The sequence below is a fragment of the Puntigrus tetrazona genome, chromosome 9, assembly GCF_018831695.1.
Source record: "Puntigrus tetrazona isolate hp1 chromosome 9, ASM1883169v1, whole genome shotgun sequence".
Lineage (NCBI taxonomy): Eukaryota > Metazoa > Chordata > Actinopteri > Cypriniformes > Cyprinidae > Puntigrus > Puntigrus tetrazona.
Window position 1 is genome coordinate 24,664,116 of NC_056707.1, and position 18,581 is coordinate 24,682,696.

Here is an 18,581-nt window from a genome sequence, read left to right on the forward strand (position 1 = left end):
GTATTTTCTCACCACTGGCAGACGTCATTACTGTTTGTTTAGCTCGTTCGCGCATTTGTATAATAACCTCCGCAGAGGAACGAACAGCGGACACGCGCCGAGCGGACGTGCGAGACCTTCCAGAACAATAAACAATGACTATCTGAAAGTCTTGCGACTCAGCGGGCGCTCATAGTTTCTCGCTCATAGTTGCAAACTTTAAAAAGATACTTCAGACCAGAAGACTCTTCAGAGCCTGGAGTCTTTTGTGTTCACTTTTGAGATGCTCGACTTCATTCTGTGGCAAAATTAAAACTGTTTTAAGACGGTAACAGTCACTTTATAAGCGGCCTTGCTTAAGTAATTTTCATATTCATTTGCTCCAAAAGTATTCTTCAATATACAAGCCACACATTTAAGTTATTAAGTTCCTGTCTGCCTCTGCTACATATCTGCTTTTTCTACGCATATGAGTTTGCTCAGTGATTTTAATAAAATTGATGCACTATAGAAAACTTAAAATATAACTTGCATTTTGTGGCAATGAGTTATTGAGTGGAGCTATATATTGATTTATGTAAGTGTATTATTGTATGTTACACGTTGAGACAAAATAAAGTTAGTATATCTAGTATATGTGATATGTGTGCTGGGAAAGTTGGATCTAACTTAAAATGTATTATAGTAAATATGTTGTTTATATTTTGCAACAACTATATGAATATGCAAAGTCCATTGCAAAATATCTAAAACATATGCACAGTTTGAAAGAGTTTAAAGGCAGTATCGATTAAAAAAAATGTATCAAATACATTTGATTTCTCTACGGAGGCAAAGAATGATACGATTATGATGCACGGGATGCATATTTTTATCTTTTATCTCTTTTTTTCATATTTTTTCTGAGAGGAAAAAAAAAAATCTGAACTGTGAGATGAAAGCCGAATTAGGAGATATAAACCCAAAATTGTGAGATGAATAATGAAATAAAGTTGAAGTTATCGTTTGAATTTTTTTTAAATCCATGGCAGGAAAAAACAACTGCAAAATGTTAAAAGCCCAAAATTTCCTAAAAAGATCAGAAATTCTGAGTTTATGTCTCGTCTTTTCTTAAGATCGCAGATCGAGATTCTTACGATTTATCTTTCAGTGGTCTTCGATGGATACATTTTTTAAATGCAAAAGCGTTTAAACTGTGAACTTTAAAACTTGCTGACAGCCAGGTTCGGACAAGCTCCTCTGTCCAGCGTCAAGCTGACTTCCTCTCTTGATTTCGTGCGTGGAAATCCCGTTACAGATCATGAGGCCCCTCGCTGATCCACATCTGATTGAGCCTACTGAATGAGATATCATTGTTCGCTGATCTTCACGGTATTGTCTGCACTCATGGCTGCACGTAACACAAAAAAAAAGGCTGCTGGTGAATGCGACACTGAGCGAGTCTCTTTTTAATTATTACAATCCCGAGGAGGCTAATACATGACTAACGAAAAGGAAAAAAACAAGTTATAAATCAGCGTAATCAGCGCTTTCGCGGGCAATGAGTTACACGCTGCTGGCATTAAATATTAATTTCGCGGTTTCACGAGTTAATAAATCGTGAAACGAGGTGACAAAACCGTTTAGACCGTGCCAACTCAGGTTTTCGTTAAAAAAGCTCCATTTTAATAAACGAAATGCACGCTGAACGAGGTAACCAGTGACTGCCTTCGAAGACCTTTGACCCTCAGGTCTGAAACCGAGAGCTTGAGGAACCAACAGGAAGCGAAGCTCGGGCGGATTAGAGAAAGTAACCTGTCCCCCCTCCGTCGAGACCCTTTCGGTCATTTCCTCCGAAAACACATGCTGAATAAAGCTGGATTACGGGAACTCGTTCCTGGCTCGCATTTCTGAGGAGATCAATCGAGGCTGCGGCCGCGAACTTAAACCTGATGGCAAACATGGCAGCACGAAATCCCAAAAAGTCGTCGAGAAGATGCCGTTTTTTTGACGCCTCAAGGTCACGCGGCCCAGCAAACTGGGTTTAATTCGCTTTTGTTTGATTGCAACCGCCCCGGCCCTCCCTACAAACAAACAACCTGCTATAATTTAATCTCACTAAAGACAACCACGGCTAATTTTTTATGTTAGCGGTGTTTCTCGGGCCCTGGCCGTTGTCTTGAGCGGCAGCTGCGGCGTAATTAGTTGCTTGATTCACATAAGAAGCTTACGTGCTAAGGGTTGGGCAAAAAAGAAAGCAGATTACGTTTCTAGAAGCTCTAGCCATGCAACCGCGCAGAACAACCTGTTGCTGTCAACCGACCGACCGACCGCGACGCGGCAAAACGCGCGTCTCAAACTCTGCCTCCCTTTCACAGCAGACTGGTTAAGTGTTTCAGAAACAGGCCCCGAGCGTAGAAACGCGTCGGATCTGCTTTGTACCAGCAGCTTGGGGTCTGCTGGAGATTGTCTTCGAGTCACATGCTCGTCTCTGTTACCTAGCAACGCCAAAGCCCGTGCAAAAGTTCTCGGAGAACCTCAAATCTGTCCGAGGGAGGCTTTGTGCGCCGCAGCGACAGCGCGTACGATATCCAACCGCATAGCTATTAGTTTTTTTTTTTTTTTGGTTTTTTAACCAAATGCACGTTTCATTTTCGCGCTCCTGTTTTTATTCCGAGCGAGAACCCGTTCATTCCAGCACGCGTGGGTTATAACGCGCGCGCCGTTATTCGCGCGAATAAATGAGCGATTGTTTATTTTTCGGCGAACTCCCGAGAATCTAATTGCACTTTTTTTTCCCCCCCCTCCCGGTTATGTAGGTCAAACGCGCCGGAATAACAGTGATGTTATGCAGAGTTAGTCACTTGGCTATTGTTAGGCAAAAAGTCCATTATAGGCACCGAAGGGGCTCAGACAAACGCGATACACAACGGTTTGAGGATAAAAGCCGCAACGTACCTTGACAATCGCAATGAAGCGCGCATAAAGTTATAATGAGGAGAAGTTGGAGGTGCATCGTGACGCACGGTCCCGGCTGGTGTGTCCGGCCCCTCATGAAGCCGGCCAGATGGAGCTCTTGGGACTGAGATGCAGTGAAGTGGCTCTTACTCACTTGTCCTGGGCTGATGAAAAAGGGCGTGCACATGACGCTCCCCCCTCGGCTCGACCCACAGGATCAAATCCTTAACTGGCTCCCAGGAACCTGTTGAGCTCATTGCCTGTCCTAATGCACGATGTGCGCATGGCGCAACAGCCGCGGCATGTGAGATGCGTGCAAATCGCCGGTGTTGTTGCTGTAATAAAAACGGCGAGAATGAAATAAAACGAATTGCTGATGAGCGATACAAATAACAGTTGCTCGGGAATGGTGAGGTGTTGTTGTGAATCTTAGGAAGGTTACTGAGACGCTTGCTGCTGCTTTGAGTCTGCAACAGAAAGAAGGTTAAAACACTGTCAAGAAATGTATATCTATATATAATATATGTACGTATATGTGTGTGTGTGTGTGTGTGTGTGTGTGTGTATATATATGTATATATATATATATATATATATATATATATATATATATATATATATATATATATATATATACACACATTTAAATACATATATACACATGTAAATACATATATACACATGTAAATTAAATGCAAACTCTAAAAGCAATATCTAATAAAACGTACTACAATTATGTTTTTTTCTCCCAGCTTTGAGAAAATTTTTTTTTAAATATGGTGGGAAAAATCACTGTAAAAATATTCATTACTTTTTAACGTCGAAACCAACTTGCCACTCTTCATCTGTGAAGCCCCGCGGCCTGTAGCTTTTAGCTGTTTTACTTCACGTTTAAAGCAGCCAATTGAAGTTTCCACTTTTAATAACAGAAGCCGTCATTTTCTACTCTAATGGCAGCCTAATCTGATGCACAGTCGATAGACAACTCAGTTTTGAGACATGCAAAGTGTACATCATTGTCATACCGGTTTAAGGTGGTCAGACTGGTGATCAGCCACCTAATAACCAGCTTTGACCAGTTAAAGACCAGCTTAAACCAGTTAGAAAACAGCTACCAGGTCCGAAATGCAGCAACCAGTCACTATTTATCATAAACGTAAAAACATGGCCGACCACTCTTTTTAACAAATTAATTTACTGTAATTAACTGACTTGTTAATTTTTGCTTCTATGCGGTACAACATGACAGCTTGGCTCCGGCCTGCCTCTTTACGCCGAGTCAATAATTTTAAATGACAAACTGCGATGCTCATGATTTTCATTTATGATTGATAATGGCTCACAGCTGTGTGTGATTCTCTGAGCACAAGTTCAAGTCTTTCAAGAGTCAAATAATGCCGAGGGAGGTTTTAAATGCGTTACTTATGGTCATTGAGTTTCTATAAGGAGTCACTCAGACGAGTCAAAGATCTCATGCTTAGCTAATAAGTGAACCGTTGGGGCCATAACTAGTTGGATGTGTGATAAACCCAGCCTTTGGTGTCCGAAACGTTATCAATATAGAATTAAAGAGCTCCCACTGAGAAAAAAACAAGCTTAAACCAGCTTAAAGATTTCAAAAGCTCTAAAAAGATTTTAAACATAGCTATAGACGTTATTACTTAATGTTAATTAAGTAAATAATTTGTTAACTCAATGCAACCCTAATGCAATTTTTTAATAATAAATCTGCACCTTTTGAACCAGTGCAAACCAAAGAGGAGTCGTGGCGACATCTAGCGGCAGAATCGAGCATCTGCATTTTCAGCCCAGTCCGTTTAACCCGAGGGGAAACCGCGTAACAGACGCGTCTAGAGCGACAGAATGCTATAAATGAGAGCATTTAAATAAAAATGCCGAATCGCGTTCTCGATTTAACCAGTCGAAAGCGAAAAACGCGAAGCGATCGCGACCGGTTTCGCTGTTGCTAGGGGCAACCGGGGAAACTTTGAATAGCCACGAGCCACAGGATCACTGCAGCTTACTGCGGTCGAGGCGCCTTTGTGAAGAAACCCGGCTTTGTTTTTCTGCAAAAAAACAAAACAAAACGCGGAATTGAAAGATCCAGCATGACATCTCCTCAGAAAATCCCGATAGACCTGAAAACGATGATCAGAGACACTAAACAGGTACGTGATGTTCATACAAAACTGTTTACGCCCATTTTTGCAACTGACGCGCGTCGTCTCCGTTTGCCTGTCAAGATTCATCGTTTTTTTATTATTATTATTATTATTTTGTATTTGTGATGAAACCGTGATTTGAAACACATGATTCTTCCAAAAAAAAATAAATAAATAAAAATAACAAAGCAACTAGTGGCGCATTACTAAAACACGCACACTCAAAACGTTTTTTTCTCGAAATTTAGATGTACTTCAATTTTTGGATTGAGTGCAAAGTTGTAAATAACTTAAAAATGTATAATATCTGAGGTTTTACGCTGCACTTGCAGTTTTAAAACCAATAATCTCCCAGTAATGTAAACACCGGGGCATGTTGTCACATTCATTTGTTTTTTTTTAACTATATTTAGACTGCTGTTTTCCCCAGTTTGTTTTCGTTGACACACACCTTCAGCATCTCCACCGATGCTGCTGAAGAAAATAAAAATAAACAATACAGTTATATAACACGCATTGACTTTTTGTGGCGTCATGGAATGGGGTAAGTTGTCACAATGGGACACAAAAACCATAATGCAAGCAAATGCACCGTGTGACTTACAAAAATGATTACAGTTAGTACGCATTATTCAACTATATTAATAATACTTATGTATTTAAAGTGTGACAACTTGCCCCAGCAATAACCCTAGTTACAAAAACACAGACCACGGGCTATTGAAAATCAATCATAATGTATTAGATTCTTGCTTGCTTTCCCTTTGGGGTTTTATTGTGTTCGTTCGTCTAATAATGCAGCCTAGGCAATAATCCTGGGACACAAGCAGCGCGGAGATGGAGGGAAATGTATTTTTAAAAATAAGTGCGGCTATCAAAAGTTTGCTAATAAAGAAATGAACAAAAACTTTAAACACCACTTATCATAATGGCTCTGAACTATGCCAATAGAAGCACCTAGACCTGTCAAAAGAGAAACGTAGATTATACAAAGAGGATATAGACCTGACTCCACCGAAACTATAGAAGGTCAGCAAACAGCAAAAAGGCAAACCTCAATAATATGCATGATTTTGAAATGAACACACAGTTGTACCCATAATGAAACTAGTAAACAGAATTATACCATGATGTGAGCCTCCTTTCTGAATGAAATGGTACGGTCCCATTTCCTGCTGGAGCGGCAGAGAGGTGGTGCCAAAGCCCTATTTTCCCTTTTTGCCTGGTTGTACCTGAAAATACATCCATGAAAAAAAGAAAAGAAAACCCGCAGCCACTTCTGTAATTCGACAGCTGGTTAGTGCTCTTGTGATCTTATACAAGAAATGTGCATCCTGCGATATACACTAAGGTTATTAATAAATAATGTATATAATAAGGCATATCTCTCTAGGCTTTTTTTTTTTTTTAAAGCTACAGTGTTTGAAACGTGACGTACATTATATATAAACTAAATATTTTTTTTTTTTACGCCAGATTACTTGCCCATTACAGTTTTGATTATTATCGTTTTACAATACGATATTGTAGTTTTAAGATTGTAATTTAAGACTTTGAGACAAACCGTGCTCAGCGGTGTATCTCAATGGGTGCCGTCAGAATACGAGTACAAACAGCTGATAAAAACATTGCAATAATCCACAAGCGATCCACGCAGCTCCAGACGATCAATACATATCTCGTGAAGTGAAAAGCTGTGCGTTTGTAAGAAAATAAATATATAAATAAAATATTAAGATTGCTTTTCCTGTGAAAACTTAATTGTCTGAATCAGGAGATAAATGTGCCCCGATCAAGCACTGTTTACAAGCAAAGTGATGTAATTTTCCCAAATCTAATTCCCAAAACTCATCATTTTCGATGGCCTGAGGGTGAATACATTTTTAGCAAATTAAAATGTTTTGCAAGAACAGTTCTTTTAATTCTACAAACATGATGCCTGAATGAAATGAAATCGTATTAGCACAGGTTTGACTCCTTAATCTTTCCTATAAGGATATGGACGATGTGCACCAAGCCCTGGAAAAGCTCAGAAGTCTCTCCCAGGAAGAAAGGACAGAGGCAGACGTGCTGCGATCGAGAATCGACGAGCAGTCGACTCTCATCTGCGTCCTGAAACAGAGAGCGGACGAGATGCTTCTGCGCTGTCAGGCCCTGGAGAAGATCAACGCAGAGCTGGAGAACCTGAGAGCCGACGTGAAGCTGGAGCTGGAGAACGAGAGGAAGAAATCTGAACTGCTGGAGCAGAGATTCATGCACCTGGCCTCCAACCACCGAGAGCTGATCAACTTCAAGAACGAGTTCAAGAGCCAGAATGCGAAGCTGGAGAAAGAGAACGAGAGGCTCAGGAAGGAAAATGAAGCGCTTTTCAGTCAAGAAGTGCATGAAAAAGAGAAGATCATCCTCAAACTGACCCAAGAGCTCAAGGAATTGGCAGAGCAACATAAGATACTAGAAACAGAGTATCAGTAAGGAATGGTTCTCAGTTTCAGTCTGTTCTGGAAGTCAAAATTCTCCATAGAGAGATACTTAACACAACTTTATACGACAATTGTCAAATTTTTGGTCAAAGCAATGTGGAAGTGACCTTCCTTTTTTAATAAAATCAAGCTTATTAGAACAATTAATTTATTAATTGAAAAAATAAATGGGAATTTTATTTCCAGAACTGAAAAAGTGGATGATCACTGTTTACTTGATGTCCTTCAGTAAAATAAATACAGCAAGTGTGCGTTTGCCAATAACTTTACGATGCCAACAGAGAGAAAACCACGGGTTTCCAGATCAAACTGAAAGAACTGATCAGCCTCCATCAGATCAAAGAGGCGTCTTTGAAGAACGAACTGAGCGACGCACAAAAACAGCTGAAGAACGCTGTAGAGATGTGTGCAGGTACATGTTCGACATCTTACCAGGACCAAAGAACGATAACAAACCAGCCTATTCTTCAGATAATATGCTCGATTGTAGCTTTGTTAACTGTAGTTCAAGCTGAAAGACGTTTAAAAGGTTTTTTCTCATTTAGTATTGCGGAAAAACAACAATAAATGCAAATATTAAAATGCAAAAATTTAGCGCGCCTTAGTATTGCGAACAGATTAGCTTTTTAAATACTAAAGCATCTTATTTTCAAAGAGAAAACGTGACACCTGTTGATGCACATTCAATAGAGTTTTGGTTTAAATTCATTTTAAGGCTCGATTTTAAGTTGTTTAACACGATACTGTGTTGGGTTCCATGTATTTAAAGTATTACTGAGACATTATTATAGTGATTATTTTATATTTTCCATTTTAAATAAAATTTTAGTTCAGTAATTTAGTTAGTTTTTTTAATGTGTATATACTTATATTAATCTTCATTTCAGTTTTAGTTATATTAGTACATCAAGCCTCGGCAGCTAGAAAAAATAAATAAAATTATGCAAATTAGTTTAGTTGTCATGGTACGCTGAAACACCTCACGCATTTCTTTCCGACAGAGTTGGATCTCAAACTAAGACAAACTCAGGAAAAAGAATCAATGAGGGAGACAGACACTCAAGAGAGACTGGAGAAGCTCATGAAGGAAAAGGACGAGCTCATTGATCTCTCAATGCAACGTGGGAAAATAATACTGGTGAGCAATGTAACGATTCAGTGACCATACGACCTCTTTTCCCATCATTTTTGATTGCATAAAATGCATTACGTTTCTTTGCATACTGATATGCTGTCAGCAGTGCCCATATGTTATATGCACACATATTTACAATGCTTTAACCATTCTGCAAAGATTCCACCTTCTCACGTGCCACAGTTAGTCGATTATGTGCAACGCCTGCGGGCTATTAGTCGAACTAAACTTGTTTAGTTATTACCCGCAGCGAGCATGAAGTATCCCGGCCACTACTGGGAAAAAGAGGATATGTGGTCGCGCTAGATTATATACGGATTGTCAGTTACACTTTCATTGTAATGCGTTAAAGGACAAGCAAGCTGAGATTCAGGAGCTGGAGCGGAAAAGGCAAGAAGCTGAGAACGGCAGACTAGATGCAGAAAACAGGTATGAGTCTCAAAACACATAATAAAGAGTTTTGTATGAGTGACACATACCGAGTCGTTCCAACCCTGTATTTTTTCTTTCTTCCTTACATGAAACAAAATTCGATGTTAGGCAGAATGCTTTTTCCATTTGAGCAAAGTACATAATGAATAACGCTGTAAGGATCGAGAAAGTACCATAAAAGATAATAAAGGCACTTTAAAGGTAGAAAGAACATACATATAGTCAGAACGGCATTAAGGTGAATTCGAATGAACTACTTTTTTGGCAGAAACCATTACAAAAAAATCTTGTCAGGATATCTGACTTTCTTTATCACTTTGAGTTTCCATAAAGTAATGCATTTGTTGCTTAGTTTGCCTTTCTCGTGTATTTCTTTTAATGTTTAAATCAGGTTTGAAAAGGAAGCAGCCGCCGTGAACAGTGAATTAAGAGTGAAGGAGCTACAAGACGCCTTAGAGAGGGCAGAGGACACCTGCAATGAGTTGAAAAAGGTCTGTTAAATGAAAACCTGCATGTGTATTGGACATTTCGACATCTCGATGGCATATCAATGTATTCGCATATCACGTTTTAGGAGTTTGAGGCATTTAAAAAGCACAGCTGTGAGCTGCTCGGAAAAGAGAAGGAGTTAAACTGCAAACTTCGTCACATGATCATCTGAGCCATCCATCCCATCCATCCCATTCATCAAAACAATATACATTTTGGACATCACTTAGCCAAAACCATGAAAAGAAATTAGATTTTTCTTAAGAGAACGTCTTCCGTCAGTAGGAGGCAGTTTATAGTATTTCTGAGGTTGATGGTTTGCAAATAGACTGTGATTTTATCAATAAAAATAAGCATTTTTAAACTTCCTCTGTGGTTTAGCATCGACCGTCACAGCCTCTGTCATGATTATTAGAAAAACGCCTGATTATGATTCACTGAAAAAACATTAAGCCTTAAATTCAAGTGAAATATTGCCTTTTTTTTTAAATCACGCAACTTTTAGCTCTCTCCAAGCAAGATGATTATCAGTTAATTCAGGTTTTCTGCAGGCAAGTAAAGACAATTTATAGAATAATTTCAATGCAACACGATACATTGACGTGGTCTTTGACTGCAAATGCCTTATATTACATCTCAAAGTCTGAAAATACAACTTCCAACCAATCACCGTTACTCTATGTAAGACACAAAGATGCAAAATGACATATAATATGTCTTGTTTTTTTAGGGAATCGATCAAAATGAGGTGATTTTAGGATATTTACAAACAAATTCAACACCGCCAGATATTTGTTCATGTTTTAAGAATGAATTTTGTTAACTTTTTTGGACTACAAGACTTCATATATTCAGTTTCCCCATCAAGCTTTAAGAACGTTTCGATGCTTGTATCAGGAAACAAGAAATTTCGCAGCGCAATGCAACATTCAATGGCTTTGATTTTACGAATTTATGACTTTCCGCTCCGAATCAAAATGCATAATTTGTGGCAGAACAAATGAAGACGTTTTAAGACAAGCAGAAAGTTAACCGGGATGTTAGAATTTATAAAAAAATAGCATTCGGTCATTATTTACTCACCCTTTTCTGTCCACGCGATGAAAACAAATAGGCTCCGGTGGTGTTCGGTTTCCACAGTTCTTTAAGATATCTTCTTTTGTGATCTTGGGAGAAAAAAAAAACCCAAATCTATTTATTCCAAGCATTTTAAAAACCTGGAAAATTGTTCAACATTCAATGTAATTGATACTATTCAATGACCGGTCAGGATTGAATCACCGTGACAGCTCATAGGTATATGCAATAAACCGGACTGTTCTGTATGTAGCCTCGTTCTTGAGAAGTTAAAACCACTCAACTGTGTTAGTAATAGCTCTCGAGCCATACAGCACGTAGAAATGCAATGCTCACCTTCCAGTTCCACTTCCTTCCAGCACTTTAGGTCACGCATTGGCTCGCGTCGCTCTGATAACGCAACAGAACGAAAACTTGTTTCCGTCCAGGTAGCAACAGGCATGTCTTCTGCATTTACGAACGAACGAGCTTCGGCATAAAATGACAGTATTTTGCTAACGTCTTGCCCTTTGTAATTTGTAGCGTGGTAATTTTAGTGTCTTTCCTGAAATAATTTGTGGCCAAATAACAGGTTGTTAGTGTAATTGTACAGCGGTCATCTGGTCTGCATCTGTATATATATGTTTTATAGAATAGAACATCTGGATGGATTTATAAACGTTCACGCGTCGCATGTTAGTCTTGATTTAACTAAAGACGTTTTCGCTGCATTTGTTGAGGAAATGTTTTAGTCCCGCTTTGAGGATGTTTAGTCGTGTAGCAGAGCCTTTTCTTCTCCAGCGCTGATGGTCCTTCAAGGGTGCGAACCCGAGAACTAGCTCAGATCTTTAACCTTTAAGGTTAGGTATGTTAGTCCTTATATCACCCGTGTGAGTTTTTAATGATCGTGAGGTTGCGGTCAAAACGCTGGATTCCTTTGTGTTCTCGTAACTGCACGTCGCCGTAGTCTGTCACCATTTCATGCGTCTTATCAAGTCGAGGCAAGTTCGCGTCCATGCCGAAACTGACCAGTGCACCTGCCCTTTGACTGCATTTGACCTGGTTAGCGGTTCATCACCCCATTGCCATGACAATCTCTTTCCTCAGAAGTGCTGCGATTATGGGAATTGCCTTATATGGGAATCACTGGAATGGCGTGAATGACTCTGTTACTCTGTTTTGTCTGTTATAATTCAACGCTCATGTAGAGAGGACTTGACTGTTAAGATCATTTATTTTAGATGACATGTAAAGCGTTTCGAATATAAATAAAAACAAAGTGAAAGGTACATTTTTTTTGTGTGTAATTGTTTTTGGTCTTCCGTCTATCTTGTGAGAACATCCATTTAGGAGATCAGCTTTTAATGTGTTTCAAAATCCATTTTTTTGGGCAGCCATGTCCAGGTCACCATACACTACAAAACCAAAAGAAGTCGCGTTGTTAAAATAAAGGTTCATGTGTGTTCTAAGTATTGCCAAAATAGCAAGAAGGTGGATTGTGGAGGTTTTGTCGTGTCTAAATCGTGAGCAAAATATAAAAAACAAATACATAAAGTAGCAAATAATGAATCACAAATAATGAACATCAAATCTGCAGCAGTATTTTATATTGTGCAAACAGTCGGTGGTATTTTTATATATTTATTTGTTTATTTTGGGATGTGAATTTTTAGCATCCCAAGCAGTACTACTTTTAGCATTGGTAGTAATAGGAAAAGGTTCTGAGACACAAATCAGCCCGGAGTAATGACTGCTAAAAATGCAGGATTGCATAACAGAAATGAATGCATTTTAAAATATATTAAAATACAAAACTGTTGCTTTAAATCCTAATAATGTTTTACAATTTTTCTGTATTTTCCTTTATCGACAAATGCAGCTTTGTAGAGAATGAGAGAATTTTCCATAATGCGTCCCTGCCACATAACTTCCTTAACTGTTCAAGCTACCACAATTTTCAAGTTTCCAGCTTGTAATTACGGCTTTGACAATTTTTGAATGCTTTTCGCTAGTCGTTAACTCATAATTATAATAACTCCAACACAACACAGCAGTTTCCTAACAGTCCGTTAAGAAAGTTAATTTTCCAATAGGCTCATTTCCCAACTCCCCAAAAGTTAAAAAGTTGAGTTTTACCGTTTTTGAATCCATTCAGACGATCTCTGGGTCTGGCGAAAGCACTTTTAGCATAGCTTAGCATAGAACACTAAATCCAATTAGAACAGTAGCATTGCGTTCAAAAATGACCAAAATTTCGACGTTATTTACTTTTCCTCCCGGTCTTAGCACATAATATAACTACAGAAGAGTACATTTTAAATAGGAGAAATATCAAAACTCTTTAGCCATTTTTGAACGCTATGCTACTGGTCTAATCGGATTCAGTGATCTATGCTAAGCTATGCTAAAAGTGCTAGTGCGCCAGACACAGATATCAGATGAATAGATTCCAAAATGGTAAAACTCAACTTATTAACTCTAGAGGAGTTGGAGAATGAGCCTATTTCCAAAAAAGTGTATATATTAATAATGTTATTATATGATCGTAATCATAAACACGCTCGCTTATAGCGCAATTTCGTATTTGTTGACCTATAGGCTTATATTAGCTAATAAACTTATAGTCTCACATCGTCAAGGTGACCAGCTTACTTTCGTGTTGAAAAATAAGATGGATAATGGAGTTTGTATTGCAAACTTGAAAGGCGCTGACGCTGGACCACGTCTAAAATGACAGCTGCCAAAACTTGGATTATTGGAAAGCTTCCGCCGCAAATATTGGCTCCACCCATAGCAGAAGCCACGCCCCAGCAGCTGCACTTTAGCCCACACTCTCACCTGACCAATATCTGGATCATTTCCTTACTTTGGATGCTTATTATTAAAGAAACGCCACTTTAACAGTCATTTGAGCGCGTCACTGTTCATTCCCACCACAGATGGGATTTCTAACAAAAGGACAGAGAGCTGCTGCATGCCTTTACTTGATTTAGTCATTCTTTAGAGAAAAATGCCTCGTTTGTGTCTAAGCTGCACTTTCAAGATTGCCTTAGTCCTTTAGGTTATGAAGATCGCTTGGCTTTACAATTGAGAAACAAAATTAGTAAATGTAAAACATTGCATCGCATCGATGAAAGGTTTGCTTATTTGGAATCACTGCGTCAATAAAGATGCATACGAATATAATCAAATCTGTTCAAATTCACTTTTTTTTACCTAATTTACTTGGTCATGTCGTGAACATGCTGTTTCCGTAACTGTGCCTAAAGCAAACGACGAATAACAAAAGCATAAAGGTTATTACAATAGTGGACTCTTATTGTTGGTTTATGTTAAATGGTCATACATGTTAAAATGAATATGTAAAGTGTGTTTAATTTACTTTTGCATGTTTTCATCCATGACCCAGCTTACAGAAACATATTGTAATAAAAATTGGCTAATGTTTCCACTAGGTACAGAAATTCAAATATTTCATCGTATCATTTTGCAAACATTATAAGAATGTTTTTTGAATGTTGTCTAAACAACATTATGAAATAGAGACGTTGGACAAACACACAACCAGTCATAAGAGACATGGTATGGGTCAAAATTATTGATTCTTCTTTTATGCCAAATATCATTAGGATATTAAGTAAAGATGTTCCATGAAGATCATTTGTAAATTTCCTGCCGTAAATACATCAAACCTTTATTTTTGATTAGTAACATGCATTGCTAAGAACTTCATTTGGACAACTTTAGATGTGGTTTTCTCAATAATTAGATTTGGTGCACCCTCAGATTTCAAATTTTCCAAAAATAAATGTATCTCAAACAAGCATTGCATATCTTAACACACAACATATCAATGAAAAGCTGATGTATTCAGATTTTAGATTATGTATAAATCTCATTTGGCTGGTTTTGTGGTCCAGGGTCACAAATAATGTTTCAGAAAAACAACTTAAATAAACAAGGGTTATAGTTTTCTACCATAATCCTTATTTCTGTTTCACAATGGTATTGAGAGGGTAAGGTGTGCTGTTGCAGAAACAAAGCATTCCAGAGTGTCAGTCATAGCCTGCGGAGTCTGAAACTCAAATCCCTGTCACCCACAGCACAGCTGAAGAAAAGAGCCTCGGCTTCTGGACAAGCAAACACTTGTATCATACTTGCACTCGGGTCACAGGTCACATACGCTCGCACTCGGGTCAGAAATCCACCAGGACTCGGGGGTGAAATGCCACCAAAAGTGATAAAAATGCCCCAGATAATATATAAACTGCAAACATTCCTCTTTTTCTGTTTCGTCTGTTTGTGGAAAACAGTTTATACTCATTATTAATTATATATGCCACTGTTTGGTGAACATCTGTTTTTGTTTTGTTAGGCCTTTATCAAATAGTGCTTGAGGCCATGCATTTTTTTCTGAAAGAAATACTTTAAATGCTTTTATCCAGGAATCTCACTTTTCTAATTCGTATTCAAATAAATCATGTTCTTTAGATCTTTCTCTGTTCACCATAGAATGCTAAAAAAAATGCATTACAGTTTACACAAAAATATTATATTCAGAGTCAATTATATAAGAAATGGAGGAATTTTAAATATAAATATAATTTTAAATTTAAATATATATATACACACACACACACACACACACACACATATATATATATATATATATATATATATATATATATATATATTTATTTTTTTTTTTTTACTGTATTTTTAAACAAATAAGTAAAAGAGCCTTCTTTAAAAATTCCCTCAAACTTACATAGCATAGTTTTGTGGAAACAGCTCAGTATTTCGGCAGGGATCGTCTCACTTTCTCACATTGTGGTCGTATTTTACGTCAGTGCAACACCCCTGATGACCAGGACAAGGGACGAGACAATGCTAAAGAAAAGACTAGATAAGGTCAGGCCCTCTGATCTCCATGACAACCACCGTAGCATCTCGTGGAATGTCTGAAGAAAGACTAAAGACTTGTAAAACTAACTCCACCCATATTCCTCTTTGTTTGCCTCGTCTCATATATCTTGAGCCTGTCTTGTGGCATAAAGCAGTAGTAGATCAGCGGAATAATTCTGTCAACATCCACATATCTTCTCAAATTCACTTCAGTTCATCATGCAAACTGAGAACAAAATCATAAAGGCAATCCATATTTAGACTTGCGCGCTTTATTGAATGTCTTCTGAAGTAATAGTTCAGCGGTTCGGTTTCTTGAAAAACGGTGATTTGGATGACAGACGTTTTCTAGGTGGATCAGTCATAATATTTAGCCTTTAAGATATCCGTATGTATTAATGACATCAGGTATAAAACGTCCACCCATTTGGATTTACACAGCTTTAACATGAACTAATAAACTCATGCGAATTAAATTCAACAGTTAAGATCCGCACTCAAAAAACCCGGATTTGCACCTTATTAAAATGTATTCATTTAAATTGCATAGCATCAGCATGAATTTTAACTTGAAGATGCTTAGAATATGCGATATTCAAATGATTCAAATGCATGCGATTTTTAACAAATGCTGCATTTATGGTAAATATATAAATCTGGCTATTGCGCATGCAACAGATTCACACCACGGTATTCGATCGTACACAGATTGTACATTTAGGCTTGAAGTAAACTGAAATAGACACATAAGACTATATAGTAGGTTCACTCTCTCTGCAGTCTTGAGGGGAGACATGCAGAACCACTAAAGAGTTTGGAGGGTCCTCCTCCCCTTTAAAGTGGGAGGGAAGTGGGCCGTGACGGTGGCAGACACAGCCTGAGGACGCCGTCTACTTCTGTTGACTCAGACAGGAGCGCACTTCACTTCAGAGTCGGCTTCACTCGCTCACACGTCACCCGAGGAACGCTGAGCCGCACACCTGCAGACGCTGCTCGATCGCGGCTAGAGGCTTCGCTGCCAAAGGTGAGTCACTTTTCAACATCTCATAAAAATGTGAGCCTTCATTTTATTGCTGTTTTTTTAAGCCGGGTAAAAATGGTCTCTACGGAAGGTAATATACTACCTTAATATACTACCTTTTGCGTAAATATAAAATCAGTGTGGGTTAAAGGTTTTATGTGCTCTTGGAAGTTGTTAATGGTTTATTGATTCATGTTTGAGAGAAATGCATTCATTCAAAAAAGAAAATAAGAAAACGTGTTTCTCAAAAAAATTTAAATATATATATTTTTGTATTGAATGGGATATTCCTGTCGTTTAAGCGCGCTTTCTTTACAAATGTGTACATTTGCATTATTATAAATGTTTTGTTATTTGATAAACTAAAGGTGATAATGCAATAAATGCTTTCATATGCTGTAAATATATTTCAGATATTCAAGCCTTCAACCAAACTTCATTCTCTTCATGAAAAACATGTTTAGTTTGATTTTGGCATGAAATGTGATCTTTGAAATGTGAAATAAATAAAATGAGATTAAATAATATTTTTGTACTGCAAGTGACTTTTTCATGCCATATGAACTAATTTTTATATATGTATAATTATAATTTCCTAGTTTTTCACACACACACACACACATACATATATATATATATATATATATATATATATATATATATATATATATATATATATATATTTTTTTTTTTTTTTTTTTTTTTCTTATTACCATTTTATATATGAAATCAATGGCCTTAACTAAACCTCAATGGTCTTAAAAGTCCTAAAAGTCCTTAAAAATCCTAAAAGTCAATGCCCTTAAATAAACTTAATTCTCTTCATAAAAAAATACAATTTTTCTTGATTTTGGCACAAAATGTGTTCTTGCAGAGAGTAAATGTGTTTTGCAAAAACAAAAAAAAAAAGAAATTGTAAGTGCATTGCATTGTAAGTCACAATGAGACGTTTAAGCATTGGTGCATTTGTATTAGAAATGGTTTCGTAATCTAATAAAATAAAGAAAATAACAGCCAAATACGCTTAATTGCCCTCATGCAAAACATTCTTTTCCTCTTTCCATTTTTAGAGGTAAATTGTGATCTGGACATTTTCAAGTTTCTAATAACGTGCTGTTATGTTCAGATTTTTGCAGGGGTGGCAGTCATGGCTCATACGTTGAGCTGGTCTGTGCTGTGTTTTGTTTTTCTGAGCGTCTGGGCGCAGGACTTCTATGAGGAAAAAACTGGACCAACAAGAGTGAAGACCAGAGGACAGACAGCAGCCGTTCTGCAGAAACATGACGGTCAAGGTGTGTGACAGTATGCATAAATGAATGAATCAAAGTAAATGAATGATACAGATGCTCTATTGTGGATATTGTTGATTTTTAAAACCCCTCTTTACTCAACTTTCACGATCCAATTAATCGTCAATGGATAAAATCAAGTCCTTTCCAACATGTTATCCAACTTGTCCTATTTTCAGATGTGTGAGGTTTAGTAAGGATATTTTGTTTATTACGTATGAGCTATAAAGTTGTGGGTCACCATCAGTGCATGGAAGAAATATAAAGAGTTTTATGCCTTTAAAACATGCGATGTCATGTCAGGACATACTAGACATACTAGCGGCATATTTAAGGATGTGTCTGGATGTAGTGATTTTGGAGCCCTGAGGCGTTCAGTTCTCTAAATCATAAACATGATTTATTCATATCTGTATAAGACCCGGTAGGCCATGTCTTGTCACCGGTGACATGAAGACTGATGAGCTGCTGTGTTGAAAGTAAGATCAGATGACAGATTGAATAGCTTCATGAGTCCAAAAAGGATCATTAGGAGACTAGGAGGATTAGTGTTCTTTTTTTTTAAGATGACATTGACATTTTCTGAAACATTGTTACAACAATAATGTAACTTTTTTTAAGAAAAAATACAAATGTCTATATAAAAGGCGGGTCTAAGCACTGTTTAGAAACTATTCAGAAGTGATTTAGCCTTTT

At 37.6% G+C, this 18,581-nt stretch overlaps 3 protein-coding genes across 3 annotated transcripts in view; 2 read left to right on the plus strand and 1 right to left on the minus strand.

Annotated features, from left to right (window-relative positions):
* lrp2a (low density lipoprotein receptor-related protein 2a) overlaps window positions 1-3,052 on the minus strand; it is a 95,306-nt gene extending 92,254 nt beyond the window's left edge. The window contains 2 exon segments of the mRNA XM_043248836.1: window positions 1,197-1,369; window positions 2,917-3,052. Of these exon segments, the coding sequence (XP_043104771.1) occupies window positions 1,197-1,369; window positions 2,917-2,942 (199 nt within the window). The 5' untranslated portion in view covers window positions 2,943-3,052.
* A 1,656-nt stretch (window positions 3,053-4,708) lies between these two features.
* Window positions 4,709-11,959, plus strand: zgc:172182 (coiled-coil domain-containing protein 89). The gene is made up of 7 exons (XM_043248166.1): window positions 4,709-5,084; window positions 7,074-7,546; window positions 7,840-7,970; window positions 8,560-8,696; window positions 9,046-9,122; window positions 9,517-9,616; window positions 9,700-11,959. Exons 1-7 carry the CDS (start codon window positions 5,025-5,027, stop codon window positions 9,784-9,786), a joined length of 1,065 nt encoding a protein of 354 aa, XP_043104101.1. The 5' UTR covers window positions 4,709-5,024; the 3' UTR covers window positions 9,787-11,959.
* A 2,713-nt stretch (window positions 11,960-14,672) lies between these two features.
* col28a2a (collagen, type XXVIII, alpha 2a) overlaps window positions 14,673-18,581 on the plus strand; it is a 28,974-nt gene continuing 25,065 nt past the window's right edge. The window contains exons 1-3 of the mRNA XM_043249025.1: window positions 14,673-14,686; window positions 16,416-16,599; window positions 17,723-17,888. Of these exons, the coding sequence (XP_043104960.1) occupies window positions 14,673-14,686; window positions 16,416-16,599; window positions 17,723-17,888 (364 nt within the window). The remainder of the gene's footprint in view (window positions 14,687-16,415; window positions 16,600-17,722; window positions 17,889-18,581) is intronic.